This window comes from Lepus europaeus, chromosome 5 (assembly GCF_033115175.1).
Source record: "Lepus europaeus isolate LE1 chromosome 5, mLepTim1.pri, whole genome shotgun sequence".
NCBI classification, from domain to species: Eukaryota; Metazoa; Chordata; class Mammalia; order Lagomorpha; family Leporidae; genus Lepus; species Lepus europaeus.
Window position 1 is genome coordinate 148,364,894 of NC_084831.1, and position 27,519 is coordinate 148,392,412.

A 27,519-nucleotide genomic window follows, 5' to 3' on the forward strand; every position below is an offset into this window, starting at 1 on the left:
AGACAGACGGGCTGCTTCGGATCAAGGGGCTTGCTTAACCCTCTGTACCACAACACAAAGGACAAGGATGCTTTTCCAAGCACAGCTTGTTACAAGCAAAACTGGAAACCAACTAAATGTGCATTTTATTAGTGTTCTAGTGCAAATTACTTAGTATCAGAGTATCACAAACTGGGTAGTAGTTTAAAACAACAGACAGTACCTTCTCCATCTTGGAGTCCAGAGATCTGAAATCAGTTTGGTGAAGGCTGGATCTTGCTATGGGCTCTCCCATGTCTGCCTCCTAGCTTCTGGTGGTTGCCAGCAATCCTTGGCTTGTAGCTACATCACTCCCATCTCTGCCTCCACCACCGTGTGATGTTCTTGGGTCCGAATTTCCTCCGCTTTATGAGATCACCAGTCACTGAACTTAGGGCCCGCTCTAATTCGGGTTGCTGTCCACTTTACTACATATGCATGGTCTATTTCCAGCCACAGGGTCCAGGTGGACCTGAATTTGGGGACACTAAATTCACCCCAGCGCGCCTACCAACAGAAGTCCAAATAAATCATGGGGCCTCATTCCGTGAAATACTAAGCAACTCAGCTGCCGAAGAGGACGCTTAGGATTCCGTTGCTCCCGCAAAATACGCCAGAAGCAACCTTATTTGTACTACGTGGGAATATGCACCCAGGTAAATGCAAATTTGCCAGAAACGAGTCACGCGCCACCCGTAACTTTGGTTACTCCTGGGGCGGGTCGCTAAGATGCCTCTCTCACAATCTGTAAATATCTCGTTTTTTTGAGCCAGAAGGTATTTGTGTACGCAGTACGAAGTTAAACTGCACCAAACGCTCTCAAAGCAGCCATTGCTCGTCGGAGGCGCCCGGCCCTCAGCGCGGCCACCTTCCAGACAGCAGGGGGCGCTGCCCACACACCTGCCGCCGCTTTCTCCCGGAAGTCCCGCCTCCGCCGGAAGTCGTGCGTCGGCGTGTCCGGGAAGATGGCGGCGCCCAGGAGCGCGGAAGGTACGGGCCCCGGCGGCTCTCTGGGCCGCGTGGCTCGCCTGAAGCGGAAAGGCGGGCGAGGGTCTCGCCGCGGTCCTGGGGCCGGCGGGGAAGGGGCCCTCAAACGGCTCAAACTAGCGGTGGAGGAGTTCGTACAGACGACCTCCGAGGGCGAGGCTCCCGGCGGCTTCAGGGGCCGCGGAGCCGGGGTGGGCTCCCGCCCCGACGGCAAGAAGAGCCGCAAGGAGCTGAGAAAGGAGAAACGGCGCTTGAGGAAGGCCCGCCGCCTGCAGCGGACGGCGGGCAGCACCCAGAGCCCCGGAGCCCCCCGATCACGAGAGGAGGCGCGCAGCGCCCGCCGCCCCGCCGCGAAGGCCCCCTCGTCACCCGGGCCGCCGCCGGCCAAGGCCAAGGCCCCCCGACCCCCGGCCAGGGCTCCCCCTGCGCACACCGGGCCCTCAGCGGCCGCCAGCGCCGCTGCCCGCCGACGGGCGCTGCTGGCGGCCAACGAGGAGGAGGACCGAGAGATCCGGAAGCTGGCGCGCTGCCTCGGCCTGAACAAGCGCAAGAAGAAAGGCGACGGCGGCTCCGTGCCGCTTAGCTTTGCACGCGATGGGCTGGACTACATCCTGGGAGCCCTGGAGTCCGGGAAGAGCTGCGGCTTGTACGACAGCAGTGGGGAGGAGGAGGAGGAGGAGGAGGGGGCGGACGCCGCGGAGACGCCCCCCGACAGTGATCTGGAGAGCGACTCCGAGGAGGGAAGTGAGGACGAGGGGGACGAAGTAGAGGAGGAAGACAAAGCTCAGGAGGCGGCTGAGGGCGCGCAGCAGGAAGAGGAAACCGCGGCCAGGGAGACGGGAAGGGGCAGCAAGAGGGTCCGCTTCGCAGAAGACGGAGGCGCGAGTGACAGCTCCTCAGAGGATGGGGACGCAGATGATCAGGTACAGTGTGAGTCCCAGGCCCTCCGGGACGGCGGGGGCGAGAGCAGGAGACACGTGACACACACGTGTCTGTCACTGAGTGGCAGAAAAGTAGGTTCCTGAACTCTATCTACAAAAAAAAATTTGTTTGAAAGGCGGAGTTACAGACAGAGAGGGTGAGACAGAGCTCTTCCATTGTCTGGTCCACTCCCCACATGGCCGGAGCTGGGCCAATCCCGAAGCTGGAAGCTTCTTCTCAGTCTCCCGGGTGGGTGCAGGGACCCACAGACGTGGGCCATCTTCTGCTGCTTCCCCAGGCGCATTAGCAGGGAGCTGGATCAGAAGTGGAGCAGCCAGGATTCAAACCCGGGCTGCAGATGGTGGCTTTACCTGCTGTATCACCACACAGGCCCTTCTGTCTATTTTTGTGCTTTTAAATTTATATAATGAGGCCGGCGCCGGGACTCACCAGGCTAATCCTCTGCCTGCGGCGCCGGCACACCAGGTTCTAGGCCGGGTCAGGGCACCGGATTCTGTCCCGGTCGCTCCTCTTCCTGTCCAGCTCTCTGCTGTGGCCCGGGAGGGCAGTGGAGGATGGCCCAAGTGCTTGGGCCCTGCACCCGCATGGGAGACCAGGAGGAAGCACCTGGCTCCTGGCTTCAGATCGGCACAGCGCACCAGCTGTAGCGGCCATTTGGGGAGTAAACCAATAGAAAGAAAGACCTTTCTGTCTCTCTCTCACTGTCTAACTCAGCCTGTCAAAAAAAAAAAAATTTCTATAATGAAAATGGGGGAAAAAAAACATCTAGAGATCTTTTTATTCTAGGAGCTCAGGGCCGTTTGAATGGGAAGTCCTCAGGGAGCGTCGTCTTCCCGTGCTTACTGTCTCCAGTCTCCAAATCTGATCTTTGACCTCCACCCCACCTCTCTCATGCTTTGCAGGACAACTGCAGCACCAGACTTGCCCCAGCTGTGCAGCTACTGCCGGAGCGAGCTCTTCTACAGCACAAAGCTGGTGTACAGCACTCCTTCGGAGAAAGTCCCATAAAATTGAAGAGCTCGCGGTCCAGGCTCCCAGGGGCTGACTCCTGGCCTGTGTGTCTCGGCAGCCCCTCCCATGCACCTGCTACGGCTGAGGCGTTGTTATCAGTGTTGCAGCATTCTGCCTCCAGACGTACTGTCTGCAAAGCCTTTCCCCAGCTTCCTCGCCGCTTATCTGTTAATGTCTCACATCTCTGGCATGTTAAGCATGTAAACGTTCATTACTGTTCTCGCTGCCTTAGCCCCTGGCGCCTTGTGGAATATCCCCAAGTGCTGTCAGCTCCTCTCTGACCTTTCCGAAGTTTGCTTCATAGCCTGTCGAGCTATAATTGACATACAACTGGAGTAATGTGTCTCAAGAGAAACAGCTTCCATGTGTATAAATAGACTTTTTCCAAGTTTAAACTTACCAACAGTAAGGATCATGTCTTAAAAATATTTGTCTCAAGGCCTGGCACTGGGGTGCCCAGGGCCAGTGATAATGTTTTGTTACCCCTCTTGCTCCCTCTCCCGAGTTGATTGAGGAAATAGCAGTGGATTGATTTTGACTTTATCCTACAGGCGTCTTCAAAAATTGTATAGAAAATGCATATTATGGAGAAGCTGTGTGTGGATTTATGTTTTTTAATGTGATGTTAAAAATATGTTTATTTTCATCTATTTGAAAGGCAGAACAACAGATTGTCTGTCTGCTGGTTCACTCCCCAAAAGTGCCCAAAACAGCTAGGACTGGGCCAGGCTGAAGTCAGGAGCCCAGAATTCTGCCTGTGTCTCCCACATGGGTGGCATGAGCCTAAGCACTCAACCATGATCTGCTGCCTCCCAGGATGCACTAGCAGGAACCTGGCTGGAAAGCAGAGTAGCCTGGACTCAAACCGGCATTCCGATAGCGGATGTGGGTGTCTTGAGTGGTGACACAAACTTTTTGAAGTACCCTTGTATAGATCTAGATGTTAGTCTTAAATAAGTTTGAAGTATTTTTAGAGCACGTTCTCCCTTGAGCTGGTGGTATGTTCTAATCTTGGTGTCTAAATGCCTATACCTGCAGTAAATTTAGCCTGGACAAAAGTGTGGTGCCCAGGACTCTGCTGGGCAGGTGCCAGGGGAGTACAGCCAGGTCTGAAAAACCACCAAGGGGAAAAGAAGGTAATGAGATGTACAGCATTGACTTATATAGGGATGCTTAGACCACCTGCCCCCATCCCCCTCCCAGCCTGGTGGGTGATGCGCTTCTCCAGGATTATTCTAGACACTTACTAAGTGTCTGATGTTTATGAAACAGGAATGGTCAGTAGCAATGACTGCTGCCAGTTCTTGGGAATTTAAGTGCACATTTAGCAAGAAAAATGGGATTTGTCCAGCATGAGTTTTCTGTAATAGAATTGCCTATTCTCACGCAGAGTCTTTATGAAAGTGCTGAGAAGTACACCCCTCCTCAGGTGAGGCGAGCTGAGGGGACGGTGGATGTCCAGAAACAGGAGGAGCTGGACAGGCTGAAGAAACAGGTGAAGGGTCTGATCAACAGGTGAGCCCGTGGTATGTTACATGCTCTCCTTAAAGAAGCTGTTTCTAAAAACCAGGAAGCCCGGGAGTTAAAATACAAGTGGTGGGGGTAGAAAGTGTAGCCCTTAATTGGATCCTTTTTTTTTTTTTTTTTTTTTTTTTTTTTTTTTTTTTTTTGACAGGCAGAGTTAGACAGAGAGAGAGAGAGAAACAGAGAGAAAGGTCTTCCTTCTGTTGGTTCACCCCTCAAATGGCCGCTATGGCCGGTGCGCTGCGCTGATCCGAAGCCAGGAGCCGGGTGCTTCCTCCTGGTCTCCCATGGGGTGCAGGGGCCCAAGCACTTGGGTCATCCTCCACTGCCTTCCCAGGCCACAGCGGAGAGCTGTACTGGAAGAGGAGCAACCGGGACAGAATCCGGCGCCCCAACCGGGACTAGAACCCGGGGTACTGGCGCCACAGGCGGAGGATTAGCCTAGTGAGCCGCGGAGCCAGCCTTGTATTCTTTCTGTTCTCCCAGACCCATGCCTTGATGAGGAGAGAACGCCCAAGTGCTTAATACTTTGCATCCCTTCAGTATTTGAGAGCAGCCACATGCCCACATCATTGTTCTAAGTTCGGTGTCAAAGGAACAGTGGTAGAAGGTGTGACCGTCATCTACCTCCCTGCAGAAGCAAATTCTGGTCGGGAGCGTGATCTTCAAGCCCCCTTGCTTACTATTCATGTCTGCATTTTATTACCCTGTAGAAGTTTTAGCACATGGGGAAGTTGGTTGGAAATCATCTAAATGAGACTTCGTCAGCTCTCTAGTTTGGAAAAATGAGTTCAACTCTCACTGCCCACCGCCCTTTCTGGTTCTCCCATTACCCTGACCCATAAGCCCTTCCTCCTCTTCCAAGCCCCCTCCGTGGTGACCACTGTCTTGACATCCAGCACCTCATCACATTTTGCCAGGTTTTGAGTATGTATTACTTTTTTGTTTAACTTTATTTAGAAGTCACTACAGATTCACGAGGAGTGTTTTTTTTAAGTCAGTAAGTCATTCATTTAAATCAGTAAGTCTGTATGTAGGGAGGTCCTACGTACCCTTTACCTGATTTCTCCGAAAGGTAACATGTTTGATAGCTAGAGAACAACTAAAAATAGCAACAGCCTCGGGGCCGGTGCCGTGGCTCACTTGGTTAATCCTCCACCTGTGGCACCGGCATCCCATATGGGCGCTGGGTTCTAGTTCCGGTTGCTCCTCTTCCAGTCCAGCTCTCTGCTGTGGCCCGGGAAGGCAGTGGAGGATGGCCCAAGTGCTTGGGCCCTGCACCCACATGGGAGACCAGGAGGAAGCACCCAACTCCTGGCTTCAGATCGGCGTAGCTCCGGCCGTGGCGACCATTTGAGGGGTGAACCAACGGAAGGAAGACCTTTCTCTCTGTCTCTCTCTCTTACTGTCTAACTCTATGTGTCAAAAAAAAAAAAAAAAAAAGCAACAGAAAATCAACATTAGGACCATCCTCAGAGCTTATTTGGGTCTCACTGTTTTATGTGTGTGTCTGTAGTTCTGTGCAGTTTTATTGCGTAAAAACTCATGTAAGCAGCTGCACAGTCAGGATACAGAAGTATTCTATCACCAAAAGATTCTTGTGTTACCTTTTTATGGTCTTACCCCACTTCCCCCCGAAACACTTTTAATTTTTTAAAAATAAAATCCAAACTATTTGCATGGTGGATCCTGGTATTTTATCAAAACAGACTCTTCTAGTGCTCAATTCCATGTTAGCACAGGCACACCGTACTCTTCAGGTGCATATGTAGTCTTCCCCTGTATCCATTCACCCATTCAATTGGTGCAGCCTTTTCTCTGTGTTGGGAACTAAGAATGTTTGTGCTGCCTAAGGAATGGAAACTTGGCATTTTTCTGAATACTACAGCTTGAGCCAAGTGTGGCCCTTGCCTCGAGGTGGTAGACAGGAGTGTCCTCTGGATTCACAGAGAGCTCAGGGGATGCTTCCCTGCGGCCGTATTGTAGCCGTAGGGACGGTTACGTTGCTGCAGTATCCAGAGCAGTTACGTGGTCATGAATCGTGTATGCTGGGCTACTGGGGGAAGAGAAGAATTGTGCATGGGTCAGGAATATACATAAATGTAAAATACTGATAGTGCTAACTTCGTAGCTGGAAAAGAATCCCTGACTGGCAGCATTGTTGCAGTGTGTATTTACGCCTCACCGCAGGTTGAGTGAACCAAACATGGCATCCATAAGTGGACAGCTGGAGGAGCTGTACATGGCCCACAGCAGAAAGGACATGAATGACACCCTGACTGCCGCCCTCATGGGCGCCTGTGTCACCGCCGCCGCTATGCCTAGCAGACTGATGATGGAGCACGTCCTCTTGGTCAGCATTCTTCACCACACTGTTGGAATCGAGGTACAGTTGCACCTTTTCCCACACTGCCTATTGTGTCTGAAAGATGGTTATTTTAATGGTAAGACTGATAAATGCTTTATTGTTTGTAGATTGTTTCCTTTTGTTGATTCTTTTTTGCTCCTAATAAATATACTACATGCTCTACATCATATAATTTTTTTTTTTTTCCTTTTTGAAATCAAGAGTCAGAGAGAGGTCTTCCATCCTCTGGTTCACTCCCCAAATGCCGCAACTGGAACTGGGCCAGTCCAAGCCAGGAGCTTCTTCTGGGTCTCCCACCTGGGTTCAGGGGCCCAAGCACTTAAGTCATCTTCCACTGCTTTCCCAGGCCACCAGCAGGGAGCTGGATCAGAAGTGGAGAAGCCGGCTCTCAAACTGACGCCCATATGGGATGTCAGTGCCACAGGTGGAGGCTCCCCCCCCCCCCCCGCCACGCCCCTGTGCCAGCCCCCGTATGGGTTTGCTACTGAGGTGATTATGTTGAATGGGAGACTTTTTCATAAACCTTGAGGGAGATGTGTGGAAGCACCTGGCCCCAGCAAGATGAGGAGGCCTCAAAAAGATGGAATCAAAAGATAACTTTCTTTTCCTTTTTTTAAAAAATTTTTTTAAAGATCTATTTTATTTATTTGAGTTACACAGAGAAAGGAGAGGCAGAGAGAGAGAGACAGGTCTTCCATCCGATGGTTCACTCCCCAGTTGGCCACAATGGTCTGAGCTGCGCCGATCCAAGGAGCTTCTTCCGGGTCTCTCACGTGGGTGCAGGGCCCAAGGACCTGGGCCATCTTCCACTGCTTTCCCAGGCCATAGCAGAGAGCTGGATCAGAAGTGAAGCAGCTGGGTCTCGAACCGGCACCCATATGGGATGCCGGTGCTTCAGGCCAGGGAGTTAAACCGCCACACCACAGTGCCGGCCTCAAAAGATGACTTTCTTTTGGTGTAAAAGATTTTTGAGATTCGTGTGTCATTTTATTATAATGCACATTTTCCATGAACTTTTAGAAAGTCCACTTGTAACTTGAACAGATACTTCCTTAAACCCACTTTGCAAATATAACCCAAAAAAAGCCACTGATGAATCATGGGATATTCCTAACGCCACACAGCTTATTAACAGTATAATAGAACTATCCACATTTGATTGATTTTTTTTATTTTCTGTCAATTATAGTATGAAAAGTTATTTTGGCACTATTGTAGAGTGGGACTGTCCAGAGCTTACTTTTAAAACGCACGAACTTGCCCAAACACATTCGCCTTCTTGTCCCGGGAGGCTCCGTGTTAGAGCAGTGTGGATGGGGGTGAAGATGCTGCTGAGTTCAGAAAGCACACAGCTGTCATGCACAGCTCTGTCCCCTGCGGTGGTCTCAGGCCTCCAGGTCTTCCCCTGTGGAGTTGGTAAGATTGAGTTAGTCCATATGGAAGGTGTAGGAGAGGCTAGTATGTGTTCACTAAAGATTAGTAACTATTTATTTTTTATTTTTTAAAGATTTTATTTATTTGAGAGGTAGAGTTACAGACAATGAGAGGGAGACAAACAGAAAGGTCTTCCAACCACTGGTTCATTCCCCAGATGGCCGCAACGGCCGGAGCTGCGCCGATCCGAAGCCAGGAGCTTCTTCCGGGTCCCCCCTTGCGGGTGCAGGGACTCAAGAACTTGGGCCATCTTCTGCTTTCCCAGGACATAGCAGAGAGCTGGATCAGAAGAGGAGCAGCCAGGACTCAAACCGGCACCCATATGGGATGCCAGCGCTACAGGCTGTGGCTTTAACCCACTGCACCACAACACCAGTCCCTCTATAATTGAGGAGATTTTCTTGCTAAAATTCTGCTCTTCCTCTCTCTCTATTTCTTTTCCTCCCACAGCAGGTTTCATCACTATTCCTAAGTAATCTTCTGACCCACATGGAAATTTGCAGAGCTACTGGGCATTGGGAAGCTGAGGACAGAGGAGAGAGTGGTCTAGGCCCAGAGTCTTCTAGGCAGCAGGACTCTCTTCTCAACTGGCTAGCTCATCTCAGTTATGAAGAGCCTGGGCCAACTGCTTTGGGAATCACTCGTTTGAAGTAATTTTTTTTCCTAAGAGCTGTACTCAGAATGTGTGAGTCCATTTTCTCATCATTACAAAGCATAATGGGATTACTGGACACCATTCATTGTGTCCTGTGATTACCATAATTCAGTACTGTTCTGTGGCTTCCTTAGTATGTCTCCCATCTCCTAGATCAAATTGGTATACTTCGGCGGACTTAATAATCAAAATGGTTTTAGTACAGGCAACATTTCACTGAGTTGTGTTCCAGATCGTAGACTCTGGCCACCCACAGTACATCAGGAATTTACTTGATTTGAAAACATGAGATTATTGGTCCTATTTGTCATTTAGACCCTCACTAATAGCATGAAAGGCAATGAAACGACTTGTTCCGAGGGGAAGTCATTACAGTCCTTTAGCTAATGACATCCACTAAAAGTTCTGCAGTGTGAAGAGCTCTCAGGACGCTGGTTCCATTAACATTCCTTCAGTTCCATAGTGAAGAAGGCATCCTCACAGGAATTCATGAAGGAAAGAAATGTGTTAAGGATAATGGTGTTAGCTACAGAACTGCTTTTATAATTCATTTAAAAATTAAAAATCAAGTCTGTGCACATCTGTGTTAAAATTGACACATAAGAATTAATGTAGGGGCAAGCATGGCACCGTTTGGTCCACCGATATTCCGTATCAGAGCACCTGGGATTGAGTACTGCCTCCACCTGCAGGCCAGCTGGGAGAGTTCCTGCTTCCTGGCTTCAGCCTGACCTGGCCCCTCTGTTACCAGCATTTGGGGAGTGAACCAGCACAGGCAGGATCTCTCTCTGTCTCTCCCTCTTCTGTCACTTTGCCTTTCACATAAATAAATATTTTTTAAAACAGTTAATGTATATGCTTAAATACCTCTAGCAGCATAAATTCTATTCACATTTTTACATGTTATACTGTTTTATTTTGAAGATACTAAATGGAATTTAAACTTTTGACAAATTCTGTTTGTATGATTGAAACATACTAGAGGATGTATGCCTGAATTTTTCTTGATATTTGTAGAATCCTAATTTTTTTTTAACTTGTGTTTAAATATGATGTTGTAATCATGATAGGAGAGTATATTCTTCAAGGTTATGTGTAGTGAAGGGGCTTGAATTGGAAGTCTCAGGTCTTTAAAAACTAAAATGTATCCAGTCTGTCAAAGCTGACCTCCAGGAAGTCACTGTTGCCTTCTGCCAGTCTGCTGCTTTTGTCTGGATTCTAACATTTTCCTTTTTTGCAACCCAACAATGATCTGTGCATGTTTTCCCATTACTGAAATTTCCATCACCACTACATTCAGTCCTGCATAACGTCCATGGTTGAAAGTTAATACATCTTAAATGGATTTTGCCCTGCTATTCTTTTTTTTTTTTTTTTTTTAAGACAGGCAGAGTTAGACAGTGAGAGAGAGAGACAGAGAGAAAGGTTTTCCTTCCATTGGTTCACCGCCCAAAAAGCCGCATGGCCAGCGCACTGCGCCGATCCAAAGCCAGGCCCAAGCACCTGGGCCATCCTTCACTGCCTTCCCGGGCCACAGCAGAGAATCCGGCACCCCGACCGGGACTAGAACCCGGGGTGCTGGCGCTGCAGGCAGAGGATTAGACTAGTGAGCCCTGCTGCTCTTCTTGTACCTGCTGGTTTCCTAGTCCACAACCTTGGCAATCATAGTCCTTTATTTTTATTTTATTTTATTTTATTTATTTATTTTTTTTTTTTTGACAGGCAGAGTGGATAGTGAGAGAGAAAGACAAAGAGAAAGGTCTTCCTTTTTGCCTTTGGTTCACCCTCCAATGGCCACTGCAGCCGGCACATCTCGCTGATCCGAAGCCAGGAGCCAGGTGCTTCTCCTGGTCTCCCATGCGGATGCAGGGCCCAAGCACTTGGGCCATCCTCCACTGTCTTCTGGGGCCATAGCAGAGAGCTGGCCTGGAAGAGGGGCAACCGGGATAGAATCCGGCTCCCCAACCGGGACTAGAACCCTGTGTGCCAGCGCTGCAAGGTGGAGGATTAGCCTGTTGAGCCACAGCGCCTGGCAATCATAGTCCTTAATCTTTCACAATCAGTGACAGATCACACCCTCCCGGTGTTGTCCTGAGGCAGTGCTGTGCCTGTCCCTTTCTTCCCCAACCCAGCACAGCTGCCTTGTTCAGCCATCAGCTCCTGACTGTTGGTATTACTCCATGTCTCCACTGTGTCCCTGCTGCCACCTTTTCTCAGCTTGAGCTGAGACTGGAGAGAAAATGAAGACATGATAGTGATACCAGCAGGATTCATAACTCCATTTCTTCCTTTTTTTTTTTTTTTTTTTAATTTATTTGAGAGGTAGAGTTACAGACAGTGAGAGGGAGAGACATAGAGCAAGTTCTTCCATCCGCTGGTTCACTCCCCAGATGCCTACCACAGCAGAAGCTGCACCCATCTGAAGCCAGGAGCTTCTTCTGGGTCTCCCACACGGGTGCAGGGGCCCAAGGACTTGGGCCATCTTCTACTGCCTTCCCAGGCCACAGCAGAGAGCTGGATCAGAAGTGGAGCAGCCAGGACTAGAACCGGCACCCATATGGGACGCCGGTGCTGCAGGCGGAGGATTAACCTATTGCGCCATGGCACCGGCCCCCATAACTATCATTTCTGACTTCAGGTTTCATTATCTCAGTTTTACAGACTGGAAAAAAAGAGGTTTAGTAACTTGCTCAAAATCACAGATTCACATCTAGGTCTTTGTCACTCCCCAGCATGTGCCTATGGAACTTAGAATCGAGTGGATCAGAACAGTAAAGAGAAGGCAGGGTTAGAGACCTTGCCAAAGCTACTGCAGGCATCCAGTCGTTCCGTTCTATCAGATGTCTCTGCTGGCTTACCTGGGGGTCCCCTAAGAAAACAGTACATGCTGCATCAGGTCCTGGTGCCCAGTGGAATGCAGGCTGAACTGAATGGATGTGTTCCCACACTGCCTTTAAAACCAAAGACTCGGCCCCAGGAAAATGAGGCCTCTTATCCATTGTACCTGAGTTCCTGAACAGTGGTTAAGTACCTGTCTATTTGATAGCCTTTGATATTGAAAATCTTTTTATATTTCTATTTTAGATATCATTTGCATTGCTTCCTTGTAAGAAATTTAACTTGAAGTTAAAATCTAGAAGGTGTTGAGAAATGAATATTGGTTTTGTTTTTTTGGTTTTTTTGGTTTTTTTGTCAGACTGAGTTATGAGAGAGACAGAGAGAAAGGTCTTCCTTCCATTGGTTCACCCCCCAGATAGCCGCTACGGCCGGCATGCTGCGCTGATCCGAAGCCAGGAGCCAGGTGCTTCCCCCTGGTCTCCCATGCTGGTGCAGGGCCCAAGCACCTGGGCCATCTTCCACTGCCTTCCCAGGCCACAGCAGAGAGCTGGAGTGGAAGAGGAGCAACCGGGACAGAATTCGACACTCCAACGGGGACTAGAACCCAGAGTACTGGCACTGCAGGCAGAGAATTAGCCTAGTGAGCCACGGCACCGGCCGAGAAATGAATATTGTTAATAGAATATTTTAGATTTAGACATGTTCTTAACAAGATATTTAACAAGCTTGTTTTTCTAAGGAATCAATGGCTGCTGGCCAAAAAATACCTCTTTGTTGTTGATCTGAAAGAAAAGGAAGTACCGTTGCAGTACTTGACAGTTACTAAAGTTTATGCCCTGCTGAGGTTTGTAGCCTACCTTGTGTGTATTTTGTGTGCTGATTTTAACAGCAGGAGTTGAGTTTGCTGAGAACTCAGCAGACCATGGGAACACTTGGTGATCCTTTTGTGTGTCGTCTTCAGGTCGGTGCTCACTTTCTGGAGGCTGTGGTGAGGAAGTTCGATGACGTGTATAAACATGGCAGTGAAGGGAAAGAAAGTGATAACCTCTTTACCATTATTGCCCATTTGTACAACTTCCACGTGGTGCAGTCTCTGCTCATCTTTGACATTTTGAAAAAGCTTGTTGGAACTTTCACAGAAAAAGATATTGAACTGATCCTCTTAATGCTGAAAAACGTGGGCTTTTCATTGAGAAAAGATGACGCTTTGTCACTGAAGGAGCTGATCACTGAAGCGCAGACCAAAGCCAGCGGAGCAGGCGGCAAGTTCCAGGACCAGACCAGGGTATGAGAGCGTGTCTTGAACTGCTTCCTAAGTGCCTAAAACCTCGCAAACTGGCCGGACTTACAATACTACACCTCATTTTCTGACGATTTCTCTTCTGCCTTATCTAGTTTTATAGCTTTAACACATAAATGAATCTTGTTTTTCTGCTAAGGACTTAAATAAATATTTTGTGAATTTAAAAACCAATTTATTTAACATCCATCTGTATACAGAAGGCTTATTGAGGAGGACATGAGGCGTGAGGCTCAGGTGTTAGTCTGCTTGGGCTCCTGGCTCTGGCCTGGGTCTTCCAAGCCTTGGTTTCCTCCTCTATAAAAGGGCCCAGTCATAGCTCCTCCTTCATTTGCTGTTCTGATGGTGCGAGGTCTAGAACAGCACATGGTGTGACTTGTTGAGGGTCAAGGAAAAGACCAGTGCAGGGAGATTACCCCTGGGGGAGAGGGCAGGACCAGGTCTCAGGGGATCAGGAATTCGTCCTAGAGGCTCTGAAGGGTTCCTGACATGGATGGTTTTCCTTTAAAGAGGGGCTGGGCCACTACAGGAGTCTGGGAAGATGGGGTGGCCTTAGAGTGGCCAGATGTCGTGGGGGGCTGCAGTGAAGGGAGGGAGAGGGGTTGGGTCACTCTTCAGGTGAGCAGTAGGACATGCAGGAGACGCAGGTCTGGAGGGGAGATAGCGCCATTTTTAAAATAGTGAAATCAGAGCACTTGGGTTAGCTCTGAAGCGGTGTTGGCTGTGAAGGATTCCAAGGTGACTTCATATCAGGGGTCCTGGAAGCCACGGAGGTGGGTGGAGCCGTCTGGTGTAGAGCAGGGCATTAATAGGTCCAGAGTACACAGCATCAGCACGTAGCTGTGAGGAGGAGGAGAAGCCGGCTGTGAGAAGAAAGGGTGCGGTGTGCGGAAGAAATGAGAAGTCACAGAAGCCAAGGGCCTGGAGTGTCCCCAGGCAGTATTTATCCCTGCATGCAATGCAGAAGAGTTGACAGAAAGCAGGCGCTAGGAGAGTTGGGAGAAAATGGGGAATGACTGTTAATGGGCGTGGGGTTTTTATTAGGGTGATGAGAAGCTTCTAAAATTAATGATGGTGATAGTTGGACAACTGAGTGTACTACAGACCATTTAGTTGTATACTATAAATGTGTGAATTTTAGGGTATGAATTTTATCTCAATAAAATGTTACTATTAAGAGAAATCTCAGAGAAAGTATGTGGGAATTCCTTATATACTTGAACTTTTCTGTGTGACATTATTTTCAGCATAGAGGTTAGAAAAAAACAGCAGGCCAGTGGTGGGGAGCAATTGAGAATGAGAGGAGGGGATGTGCCAGAGCACAGGCCACTTGAGGGTACAGGTGGGACGGGAGCGTGGGTTGAGGACTTGGTAAGCGTGGCTGTTTTCAGATCGGATGGTAGAATGATGAGGGGGGCTGGAGCCATGGAAGGTTAGGAAGAGAAAAGTAAGCTCTCTGGGTAGTATTCAGAGTCCCACTTAAGGCTGGGGGACAGATTTCTTACAATATCATATAGCCCTAAAGTAAATGCAGACTGTGTCTACCTAAAGGTTATCAGCCGTGATGACCCTGTGCCTCAGGAGTGGTGTGTATTTTGCCAAGTTGAGTGGTAAGTTGTCTAAACTACTTGGAATGATGGGGATTTGTTTTCCTTAAAGGTGCGGTTTATGCTGGAGACCATGTTGGCGCTGAAGAACAATGACATGCGCAAAATTCCAGGCTACGATCCCGAGCCAGTGGAGAAACTGAGGAAATTGCAGAGAGCTCTGGTAAGTGACTTGCAATTTTCTCTTCAGTTTTTTTAAGGTTTGTTTGTTTATTTGAAAGTCAGAGAGAGAGAGATCCTCTATCTGCTTGTTCACTCCCCAGATGCCTACAGCAGCCAGGGCTAGGGATGGGCCTGGCTGAAGCCAGGAGCCAGGAGCTCTACCTTGGTCTGCCATGTGCTGGCAGCTCACATACCTGAGCTATGATCTGCTGGTGTGCACTAGCAGGGAGCTGGATTGGCAGCGAAGTAGCAGGGTCTCAAATCAGGCACTCATGTGTGGGTGTCGCCAGTGACAGCTTAATTCGCTGCACAAAACGCCGGCCCCAACTTTGAGTTCTGATTTGTTCTGAGTTTCAGTGTCATGATGGGAATCAAGAAATGATTGGATTGCAAGGCAGATCCTGCTCTGGCCAATGAGAGTTTTAAGGATTTAAGATTGGAAGCTGCTGCTGTTTTCTGTCATGACATCTGAGTGGGTTGGTGGTATCTGCAGAATTCCTGTGCAGGAGAGTCAGTGGTGGGTGAGCATCTCCCATGCTTCACCTCAAGGTGCTAAATTTGGATTGCCCAACAGGATCGTCTGACAGCTGTCAGGGAAGACCAGGCACCACCAAAGCCAAAGGCCTCCGGGTAGTTGGGAAGGGTGGAGGGCAGGGGTTTGGGGGTCGCTCATCTGTATAGCTCCTGGCCTATTTAGTGTGTGGCCCTGGGCTGATCCTCACCAACCTTACCAATCAGAGTAAGACTTTCAGCCATGACCGTCTCAAATCCCAGGCTCCTCCAGGCCACCTTCTCACCTGCCGCTGAGTCTGAGACAGTTTGGTCAGTTGCCCTGTCATCACAGGTATCCAGAGACAGTGTTGTTTGGTTGATAAACCCACAAATCTCAAATACAAAATACTGTGAGTTTAAAATCACTGACTTAAATATTATCCTAAACAGTTAACTACTCCAGTTGTCAGTGCACCAAAAATGTCGTTACCAAAAAAAAAAAAATGAAAATATGTGTTGGAGCTACAGGATGGGAACCAATTAAAAGCCTCTCAGCTGGGGCAGGCATTTGGCACAGCAGTTACGGTGCCGTTTGGGAGGCTTGGATATCAAGGTGCCTTGCTGAAGTCCTGGCTCCACTCGGCTTCTGATCCAGCTTCCTGCTGATGCGCGCCCTGGGGAGACAACAGATGATGGCTGAAATACCAGGGTCCCTGCCACACCCGTGTGGGAGACCTGGATGGAGTTCCTGTCTCCTGGCCCAGCCCTGGCTGTTGCAGGCATTTGTGAGTGAACCAGTGAATAGAAAATCTGTTTCTCTGCCTTTCAGATAAAACGAAAACAATTAATTTTAAAAGATCTTGAGGTGTCTCACCAGATCTCTTCCTTTGATCAGGTCCGCAGCGCTGCCTCAGGTACGGAGACTCAGCTTCGCGTCTCCTGGGACAGTGTCTTGAATGCCGAGCAGACAGGTCGCTGGTGGATTGTGGGGTCTGCGTGGAGCGGGGCCCCAATGATCGACAGCAGTCGTCATTCACAGCCACAGAAGGAGCTTCCGGGGACGGTACGGACACCCCTGTGCTGAGGCTGTCAGGCTGCTGGCACTCCCACCGTGGCAGTTATGGCTTACCCAGAGCACCTCCCTTATTGTTTTTTTTGTTTGTTTGTTTTTGTTTTTTTGACAGGCAGAGTGGACAATGAGAGAGAGAGAGAGACAGAGAGAAAGGTCTTCCTTTTTGCCATTGGTTCACCCTCCAGTGGCCGCTGTGGCCGGCGCATCGCGCCGATCCGAAGGCAGGAGCCAGGTGCTTCTCCTGGTCTCCCATGCGGGTGCAGGGCCCAAGGACTTGGGCCATCCTGCACTGCCTTCCCGGGCCATAACAGAGCTGGCCTGGAAGAGCGGCAACCGGGATAGAATCCGGCACCCCAACCGGGACTAGAACCCGGTGTGCCGGCGCCGCTCCCTTATTGTTTGTGAACACTTATAAAAATGTGTGACATGGGCTTATTTGAAGACCTTATAGAAATTGCTTTTATGTTACAACTTAATTATGTATTTATTTTTAAGGAATTTTTTAAAGTCTCAAAACATATCACAGAAAAGTTCTAAAAAGGGAATACCTAAAAATTAAAGCCCTGATTTTGTAGATACCTCTCTTTGAGATTTGGGCCATACTGTTTTTCCAGTTGATGTGGGTTCTAGTTCATGAGCCATGAATTTCAAATTGTGAAAAATTTTTGTACACCTGTATTCTAAAGTCTGTGTTTTATTCAGATTTCCTTCATTTTTCCAAATGTCCTTTCCCGTCCTAGAATCACACATCACACTTTTTGGTCATGGTTCCCTAGGCTCGGTAGCAGCAACCACTTATCTGTATTTTACTTTGTTACTGCTTAGACAGAGATCGCACCAGTACTGAAAAGTCTCCCAAATCGAGTGCTTTTCCTTTTGTGGGAAGATTGCCCGAGAATAAAGATTTAACTTCACATATGTATATTCATGCATAATTTATTATTGAATTCAGCTTAAGCCATAGAATGTGTTACTGACTTAGAAACTTTAATAATTACACTAAGTGAAATTTGGTTTCGTGTTGACTTCCATCAAGACATCCACATGATCTGCTAATGACAGAAGCTTGTATGACCCATGTTAATTCCTCTTTTCAGGTTAGCTCAAAGATACTAGAACTTGCCCGAAAACAGAGGATGAACACTGACATCAGGAGAAACATATTCTGTACAATAATGACCAGTGAGGATTTTTTGGATGCTTTTGAAAAGCTTCTAAAGTAAGCATACGTGTGAACATACTGACCTGTTATTGAATCAGGTGCTGTAAAAGGAATGAGTTGACTTGGTTTTTTGAGTTGTGCGTGACTGAGTCAGGTGCGAGGTGACGGGCATGACTGAGTCAGGTGCTGCTAAGAGAGCTGGGGCTTTCCCTGTTGCTTGGCACATGCCCTGGTTGGAGCCAGGCTTCCCTGGAGCCAGGCATCCATTGCTGCTGGTTTGTCACAGGTGGTTCATCTTAACATTTTAGGGCCAAGACTTGGTATTTTGCCTGCAAGTGTTAGAAAATCAACTGATAATCTCAGTGGCTATTAGTTGTCCTAGATTAATTCAACATACATATAAATCTTTCCATGCAAGTTATCCTTCTAATTCTTAGGAAAAGCTTTGTAGTATACTCTTTGGCATTAATTGTAGTAGGATTTTGCAGCCATCTGTGTATTTTCCACAATACTCCTAGATATTTTAATGTTAATCCATTTTCCTTTATTTGACTCAAGCTTAGGGTAATATACAAGAGGAACTGGTTCTTTTTAGGATTCTGATAGTAGGATTTTATTCTCTAAACTGGATGCCTTGAAGTAGAAATGCTAAGCTTTCTTTAGCCTTCTGTACTTTGTTTTGTTTATTACATCTTTTATGTTTCCTGGTTTTTAGGAGAGCTCATATTCTCTAGTCATAGGGTCTGGCTTATCCCTACCAGGCAAGGACTTCTTTTATTTTTCTCATAGTCGACTTTATTTTTAGATTTTACTCTATAAAACTATTTAATGAACTAATTTTCCTCATTCGTGTAATCAACATGAGTTGATAAAATGGTAGTAGAAGGCTTGAGTGATGTCTCATGGTTGTGTTGGGTGTCTTTGTTTCTTGTTGGTATTTTTTGTTTTCGTTTGTTTTGGCAATGGAGCTTATAGTTCCCTTCCTCTAATATTGTAGAATGTCTGCCTGTGTTCACAGATAGCAGCTTCAACTGTGCTCAGCTCTTTTTCATTTCTAAAGGCAGTCTGCGGGGCTGGCGCTGTGGTACCATGAGTTAAAGCCCCAGCCTACAGGGCTGGCATCCATATGGGTGCCGGTTCCAGTCCCATTTGTTCCACTTCCAATCCAGCTCCCTGCTAATGCATGGGGAATAGCAGCAGAGGATGGCCCAGGTCCTTGGGCCCCTGCACCAACATGAGAGACCCGGAAGAAGCTCCTGGCTTCAGATGGACTCAGCTCCAGCTGTTGTGGCCATCTGGGGAATAAACCAGCGGATAGAGGACCTCTCTTTCTCTGTAGCTCTTTTCCAAATAAATGAAAGTAAATCTTAAATAAATAAAGGCAGTCAACTGTGATCAGCCCGCCTGCCCCTTGTACTGGCGCAGCAAGTACTGCTGGGCATTCCGGAGGGACAGGCCGTCCACAGCACACAGAGACTCTCGTGTACTCTGCCCAGTACAGGAAGCCAGTCTCGCATGGCTCCTGCCTTATGACTGTGTTTTGTTCCTGTAACGCAATGGCAGAGGCAAAGCTAGAGGGACAGAAAACAGATTGGCTGTGTCCTGCGGGTTGAGGGAACACAGGTACCCAGGGATTGGGGGGCTGTGGCATTTTCTCTGTTTCTGTTGTGCTGGTTGAAGTTGCCTGGCTGTATAGGCACATTCCCAGAACTGTACACCTGAAAGGATGGATCTTACTATTTGTAATTTATACCTTAGGTTTTCAAAGTGAGAAAATGAAATTACTGCTGTAGCAAGAGCCTGGCTTCAAAGGCATGCACGATGAATCCTGTTTATGGTCTGTCAGGCTCCAGTCACAGACTTTGGTAGCTGGCATAGAACTTGTAGATCGTGTTGTACCGCATTACTGGAAACTGAGAGGGCAGTCAGGGACCGAGCTGGTCCTGTGGAGCCTCTTGTCTGTTGCCACCACAATGTCCTTTGCCTGGCTCGCTATCATCCAAACTTTTTTTTCTCTTTTAAGATTTATTTTATTTATTTGAAAGGCAGAGGTAGAAGGAGAGAGATCTTCCATCCATGGGTTCCCTCCCCAGATGGCTGCAGCTGCCAATGCTGGGCCATACAAGAACCACAAGCCAGGAGCCAGGAGCTTCTTCCAGGTCTCCCACATAGGTGCAGGGAACCAAGGACCTGGGTCATCTTCCACTGCTTTCCCAAGCACATCAGCTGGGAGCAGGATTGGAAGTGTAACAGCTGGGGCTTGAACCGGCACTCATATGGGATGCCGGTATTGTAGGCAGTGGCTTTACCCGCTACACCACAGCACCAACGCCTCATCCAAACTTTTAGAGACAAGAATGTGCCCTTCTGAAGGATTACAGCTGTTAAAACTTGGGAACTGGGTGATGTCTTAGTCATTGCTCTTCTGTTTTCTAGGCTTGGACTGAAGGATCAGCAGGAAAGAGAAATAGTCCATGTTCTTTTGGATTGCTGCCTTCAAGAAAAAACTTATAATCCCTTCTATGCATTCTTGGCCAGCAAATTCTGTGAATATGAAAGAAGATTTCAGGTAACGTGTTCGAAGACCACCAGTTATGTGTGCCCTGCTGTATTTTCTAACGTTCTGTCTGGCTCAGCTCACCCAAAAATTATTTCCCCAGATCGAGAGTCCATCCCATCCCTGAATACATGGTCCATTCTAGTAGCCAGGCCCACCTTTCACCAAGAGAAGAGGTTAAACAGCCAGAGGAGGTGACAAAGGGTCCACAACACCCACTACATCCCCTTGTCCTGTGGTTGTGCTAATGGGTCTCCCTTCAGTTTTATAGTGCACCAGTCTTGTAGTGTAGCTTACTGATAACTTTTCTTTAAAGTTACTTGTATCTGCTGATTTGAAGGAAAAACTGGAAAAAAAGGAGGAGATTATGATGAAATCATTCAACTGTTGTCCAGGAAAGGACAGTATAGTTAACTCCTGAAAGTCTTGCTTCTTAGAACATTGAAAGTGGACCAATAAGAAGTAGAATACCTTTAGGGGCCCAGTGCTGTGGCGCGGTAGGTTAATCCCCTGCCTGCGGCACCAGCATCCCATATGGACGCCGGTTCTAGTCCCAGCAGCTCCACTTCCGATGCAGCTCTCTGCCAAGGCCTCACAAAGCAGTAGAAGATGGCCCAAGTCCTTGGGCCCCTGCACCCATGTGGGAGACCCAGAAGAAACTCCTGGCTCCTGGCTTCAGATCGGTGCAGCTCCAGCCTTGCAGCCAGTTGGGGAGTGAACCAGCAGATGGAAGACCTTTCTCTCCCTCCCTCCCTCCCTCCCTTCTCCCTTCTTCCTTCCCTCCCTTCCTCCCTCCCTCTCACTATCTGTAACTCTGCCTTTCAAATAAATAAATAAAATCTTTAAAAGAAAAAAAAAGAAATAGAATACCTTTAGATTATCTTCTTAGTGATTTATTCTAATAGTTTGTTGCATTTAACTGTTTTTTTTTTTCTTTTTTAACTCTTACATTAGATGACTTTCCAGTTCAGCATTTGGGACAAATTTCGGGACTTAGAAAATCTGCCAGCCATTAATTTCTCCAATTTGGTTCACCTGGTGGCCCACTTGTTGAAGACAAAATCGCTCCCACTTTCCATTTTAAAGGTTTGTGTGATGTATGAAAATTTTTGTTTTGTTTGAAGTTTTTGAAAGCTGTGGAAATAGTAGTATAGTTGCTTATGTTTGGTACCTGAACAAAATCTTTCCCTTAGATTCTGATTTAGCAGACATCACTAACAGAGATGTGGCCAAATTAACATATGGAGTAAGTATACCTAGGAAAGGGAAGCACAGTTAGTTTTTCTGCTAATCTAAATCTGTTTTGGATTTAAGGTTGATACGCTGGCCCTAATCATAAAGACCTGAACTGGTTGCTGTTCACTCGGGAGCAAGATGGAGGAAGTGGGAGATGGTCTCTTGAGGCCTGGTGTTAGTTCTTTTCACTTTGGTGAAAGATTTTAAAGCTGTATGCCCTTCCCCCCCACCGTGTTTTGGGACTGCAAAGCCATGAAATGCAGCTGCCCAGATGTTCCTCAAGTGGGCCATGAACCCATAGATAGGAGGTGGGAGTCCAGGGGGCCTGTAGTGCTTGGATGGTGAGCGCACTGGGATCTGGATAGCCTAAGGAAACTCTGGACTTCTGAAGAACTTACAGGCTGAGATGGTGGAGGGGCACTGACTGCTGTGCCCCTGCTCTGGGCTGCCTGTAGCTCCATGTTACTTACATATTGAGTGTGTCCTCCGTGCCATTCATCAGAGCACCTGTTCACACGGCCTTGCAGCCCTTCTGGTGTGTGGTGTGGTTTGGCTACTGTACTAAAAAGGAGAGTGCTAAGCCTTACGCTATATTCTGAAAACGGGAATAACTTAGAGCATGGAAAATACATTGCTAGCTTCTTGCCATTCGGACTAAATCCTGCTCTCTGCTCACTCAAGTGTTGAGTTCCTTGTGGAATAGGAAGTGCTGCTCCCCACAGGTGACCAGGAGGGGCACAGGGAGCTCCTTAGCTGATGGCACTTCAGAGAGCCCTTGATGCTGTCTCTCCACCCTGCCCAGAGAGGAGGGTTGTTTCCTTATTCTGAGGCCTGCTTTTGGCACTGTCACTGTACCTGTGAGTCTGCAGACTGTGTGACACTGTTGTACCTATTTCCACCTTCTGTGTACATGGTGTCACTGTACTCTTGGAAGCCTTCTGCAGTTCAGTATTTTAAATTCAGCCAGAGTTTGCATTTATTCTTGTTAATATGTGCAATTTCGTTTTCTGATTCCAATACTTCTGGATAGTGTTCCACTGTGTGAGCATACTGCAGATGGTGGCACAAACACGTGGGTCCCTGCCACCCACACGGGAGACCTGGCCTGAGCCCCGGCTCCTTCCTGGCTTCAGCCTGGCCCAGCCCTGACTGCTAAGGCATTTGGGGAGTAAACCAGTGGATGGGAGATTTCCCTGTGATTCTCTCTGTCTCTCTGCCTTTCAAGTAAAATGAGTATAAGTCATAACTTAATTAAAATTTTTTTGAAAGCTCATGAAAAAACATTATGAATAAAGCATGTATAGGCTGGCATTGTAGCATAACAGGTTAAGCCTCTGCCTGCAACACTAGCGTCTCATGTGGGCACTGGTTCAAGACCCAGCTGCTCCACTTCTGATCCAGCTCCCTGCTAAGGTGCCTGGGAAAGCAGTGGAAGATGGCCCGGGTGCTTGGGCCCCTGCATCCACGTGTGAGACCCAGAGGAGCCTTCAGGCTCCTGGCTTCCACTTGGCCCAGCCCCAGCCATTGGCAGCCAGTTGGGTAGTAAACCAGCAAGCAGATGGAAGTGTAATCACTCTCCTCTCTAACTCTGCCTTTCAAATAAATAAATAATAAAAATTTTGGTACCAGAATAAACTTACCTTTAATTCCATTTTTCCATAAACTTTTTGAAGTGCCCTTGTATATGAATTAATCTTTCCCTATCTAAATTCAGTAAAGGATGGAGATAATACATTTTCCAATTTTAGAAATGAAATCTCTAGTATATAAGGTATACCCCATCATCTTTTTTTTTTTTTTTTTTTAAGGTTTACTTATTTATTTGAAAGTCAGAGCCACACAGAGAGAGGAGAGGCAGAGAGAGAGAGAAGGAGGTCCTCCATCTGGTGGTTCACTCCCAATTGGCTGCAACGGCCAGAGCTGCACCGATTCGAAGCCAGGATCCAGGAGCCCCCTCTGGATCTCCCACTTGGGTACAGGGTCCCAAGGACCTGGGCCACCCTCCACCACCCTCCCAAGCCATAGTAGAGAGTTGGATTGGAAGTGGAGCAGCCGGGTCCTGAACCGGCGCCCATATGGGGTGCCAGCACCTGAAGCCAGTGCATTAACCCACTGTACCACAGCGCTGCCACTCCCCCCGCCCCGCATCATCTTTACTTACCATTGCCAAGTTCTCAACAGTTCACACCCCTACCAAGCAATAGCTATGATTAGCCTCTTAAATCAGGGGTGGGGTGGGGGAGTGAGGAGGTATTAAATGTTTGATCTCGCTATTTGCAAACCAGTATAAAAATTGTTTATATCAATATAACTTTATTTTTTCTACATCTTGACTATTAGGTAGTTGAATTCAGTGAATTGGACAAACCCAGAGTTCACTTTTTGAGAAAAGTGTTGAATATTCTGTTAATGGAAACAGAAGCTGAAGACCTTGGCTTAATTTTTGCAAGGTAGGTTTCTAGCTTATTCTGATAAGAAATGGAAAAGATAAGAAGAGCTTTTCACTTACGTGGATTTATAAAAGCATGGTTCTTCTTTGTGTAGCTTAATAAGTTAGTTTTAATTTTAAGCTAATATCTTGGGCTTTAGATGGGGGAAACAGAACTTGACTAATGCAAGCTAACAATGATTTGTTACAGCACATGTTATGAAGCTGTTAATTAAGAATGTTACTTTTAAAAGAAAGTGGGTTACGTCTCACAATGGAAGGGACCTGGAATTGAGATCTAGGAGATTCTAGATCATCTGTGACACGTGTTCCTGTGATTCCTTTCCAGGGTATCTGACAACCCAAAGCTGGGCATGTTGCGAGAAGGCTTGAAGCTCTTCATCAGCCACTTCTTACTAAAGAATGCGCAGGCCCACACAAGTGTTGAGGAAGCTAACCTGCTGCGAGAGAGAGCTGATCTTGCAGCCAAGTCTCTGCAGGGAAAAGCTTCCCTGCGAATGTAGCAGAGGGGAGGCGTGGAGGGTCTGCTCTGACTGTGAGGTGTCCTTTGTGAACCCGGAGAGCTTCCTCGGTTACATCATGTCTGTTGTATTTTACTTATTTATTTTCATTTTGTTTGAAAGACGGAGACAGATCTTCCATCCTCTGGTTCACTTCTCAAGTGCCTGCAACAGCCAGGGCTGGGCCAGGCCAAAGCTATAAGCCCAGAACTCAAGTCTCTTATGGGGATGTCAGGGACCCCGGAACTCCATCCGGGCCTCCCATGTGGATGTCAGAGACCTCAGAACTCCATCCGGGTCTCCCATGTGGATGTCAGGGACCCCAGAACTCCATCCAGGTCTCCCATGTGGATGTCAGGGACCCAAACACTTGAGCCATCATCTGCACACTCGCTGGACTCCAGTGTGGGATGCAGGCATCCCAGGTCGGGACCTCATCACTGTACAGACACCTGCCCTGATACATTTACAAGGCACATATCTTGGGACAGTTTTTAATTCAAGGTTATGTTGTGCTTGTGTTTTCAAATAATTGTATATTTGTGTTATATGCACACACATACATGCAGTGGGAGATAAAGGAAGGAGGGAGGGGCAGGCGTAGTGGATAGAGTATTCTGTAAGCAGTGAGGCTGGATTTTGTAAAATAGGTGAAATAGGCCACCAGAGGGTGCAGTCATGTAAATTGATGTTTTTATATTTTGTATTAATCAGAAGTTCAGAAACCATGAATTAAATGTGATACATGGTATTTGATTATTTTTTTAAAGATTTATTTATTTATTTGAAAGTCAGAGTTACACAGAAAGAGGAGAGGCAGAGAGAGGTCTTCCATCTGCTGGTTCACTCCCCAATTAGCCACAATGGCCGGTGCTGCGCCAATCCGAAGCCAAGAACCAGGAGCTTCTTCCAGGTCTCCCATGCGGGTGCAGGGGCCCAAGGACTTGGGCCATCCTCTACTGCTTTGTGAGGCCATAGCAGAGAGCTGGACTGGAAGTGGATCAAGCCAGGATTTGAACTGGTGCCCATATGAGATGCCAGTGCTTCAGGCCAGGGCGTTAACCCACTACGCCACAGCGGCGGCCCCAGTCTTTATAATTTTTATATATCACATCTACTCATCAGTTCCACATTGTACATGTAGTTTCTTAACTCTGAAGTCACCAAATAGATTGACCATTTAAATGGGTGCTGCTCTTTTCTGTCTCTCTCTTTCTCATCTGTCAAATTAAAAAATAAAATAAATAGGTGCTGTTTATCTGCTGGTTTTTTTGTTTTACACATGAAGAAGACATAATTACTGCCTGCAAGAAATTAGCATTTAGTGAGAGACAAACACAGATGCACTTACTAACTATGGAAAACTGATTCTGTGAGGAAGTAGAGGTGTCTGGATACCCAGCACCTACCACAGATACACAAGTGTTTGTTGTTTTCTCAGGTAAAAATTAGCTTCTGCCTCTCAAATGCCATAGACTTGATTTAAATTTTACCTTCACTTGTTGAAAAAAAGAAGCCTAAGATGTGAGTGTAGAATAGTGTTTTAGAAGTTGTGTGTCAGAAATCCGTGCACCCTTCTGAGCACCATCCAGAGCTGTCACCTGGGGCAGATGGCCTTGGGCTCTGATAATGTGGCTCCCTGTGCCAAACATCCCTTTTGTCACATTTCCAAATAGTTCCTTGATGTGGCACCATAGCAGTTTGTGTTTAGAAATCACAGTGTGAAGTCCTAAGTATCTGTCCTTGAATTAATGCAATACACTTTGAAATGGGCAAGCAATGCAGAAATCATTGTTAGTGCTAAGAATAACTGCAAAAATAAGAACTAATGGCCTTTTACATGCTTGTTAACCATATATTCAGAAAAACTTCATTTGACCTAACATCAGATTAAGCCCATTGGGTCTGAATGAAATGTGAAATCTTCACTTCATTGAGGGGCTTTTTAACAAAAAAAATGTTTTTGCTGGATGGTTATTGAGCTGTGCAGGTCAGTTCTCAAATATATGTAACAGCAGGTTACACAAACAGCAAACCTTGTTTGAGGTACAGAGGAGTTCACGCTCACTTTTCTGCAAAAGACACACTCCTATAAACAGTCTCGTTTTTCTTACATTGCCCTTTATTGGAATAAAAGGATGGATGTTTGGCATAGCTGTTAAGATGCCACTTAGAGTACCTGCATCCCGTGTCATTGGCTGGGTTCCACTCCCAGCTCCAGCTCCTGACTCCAGCCTTCTGCTAATGCAGACCCTGGGAGTCAACAGTGGTGGCTCGGGTAGAGTTCCTGCCACCCATAGGGGACACAGGGACTGAGGGGTTCCTGGCTACCGGCTGGCCTGGCCCAGCCCTGGCTATTGGGGGCATTTGGAAAGTGAACCAATGGATGGGAGATCTGTTGTGTGTGTCTGCCTTTCAAATAAAAGTTTAAAACAAAAATTGTGCCACAGAAAATATTTGTGACTTAATTCATTACCTGTGTTTTGACTCATTACATGGCAAGTTGCTCTTAAGTCTGTAGTTTAAAAACTATTGAGAGGATCCTCTCTCTGTCTCTACCTCTCTCTGTAACTATCTTTCAAATAAATAAAATTTTTAAAAAATAAAAAACACTATTGAGAGGGAAAGGGGAGAGAGCTCCATTTGCTTCCTCACTCCCCAAATACAACAAGTAGGACTGGGGCCAGACTGAAGCTAGGAACCAGGAAGGTTTCCCTTGGTATTCCCAAGGGTATTAGGGACCCATGCGCTGGGTTGGCACTGCTGCCACCCAGGGATGGCATTGGCAGGAAGTAGGAGTCAGCTGGGAATCAAACCCAGGCCTTTCAACATGGGATGCTGGTGTCTTCACCACTAGGCTGAGCACCTGCTTCAGTGTGTGTAGTTTTTAACAAAATATGAGTTATACCTGATGGTAGTACTTTAGTATAAATGACAAATACATCCTGACCAAAAAGTGGGACTCCTTATTGCTTTTAAATATATAGGCTTAAATATATATATGTAGGTTTTTAAAATTGGTCACAATAATACCTACATTTGAAAAATAGCAAATGCTTAGACAATTAATATTTGGTGTGTGTGTGTGTGTGTGTTTGTGGACTTGAAATGCTAATTGAGATCTATTAATGTATAGAATTGCTAAAAAGACTTAAGGGGTTTAGAAAACATTCATAAAGGTATAAGGAACAAAGTTTTTAAAGTA

The 27,519-nt window shown here is 47.1% G+C and overlaps 1 protein-coding gene across 1 annotated transcript; it reads left to right on the forward strand.

The window, feature by feature from the left end:
* Nucleotides 1-983: 983 nt before the first annotated feature.
* Nucleotides 984-27,519, forward strand: NOM1 (nucleolar protein with MIF4G domain 1). Its single transcript, XM_062192928.1, has 11 exons — nucleotides 984-1,928; nucleotides 4,349-4,473; nucleotides 6,673-6,868; nucleotides 12,739-13,062; nucleotides 14,737-14,847; nucleotides 16,234-16,401; nucleotides 17,508-17,629; nucleotides 20,009-20,141; nucleotides 21,084-21,215; nucleotides 23,706-23,815; nucleotides 24,143-27,519. Exons 1-11 carry the CDS (start codon nucleotides 984-986, stop codon nucleotides 24,315-24,317), a joined length of 2,541 nt encoding a protein of 846 aa, XP_062048912.1. The 3' UTR covers nucleotides 24,318-27,519.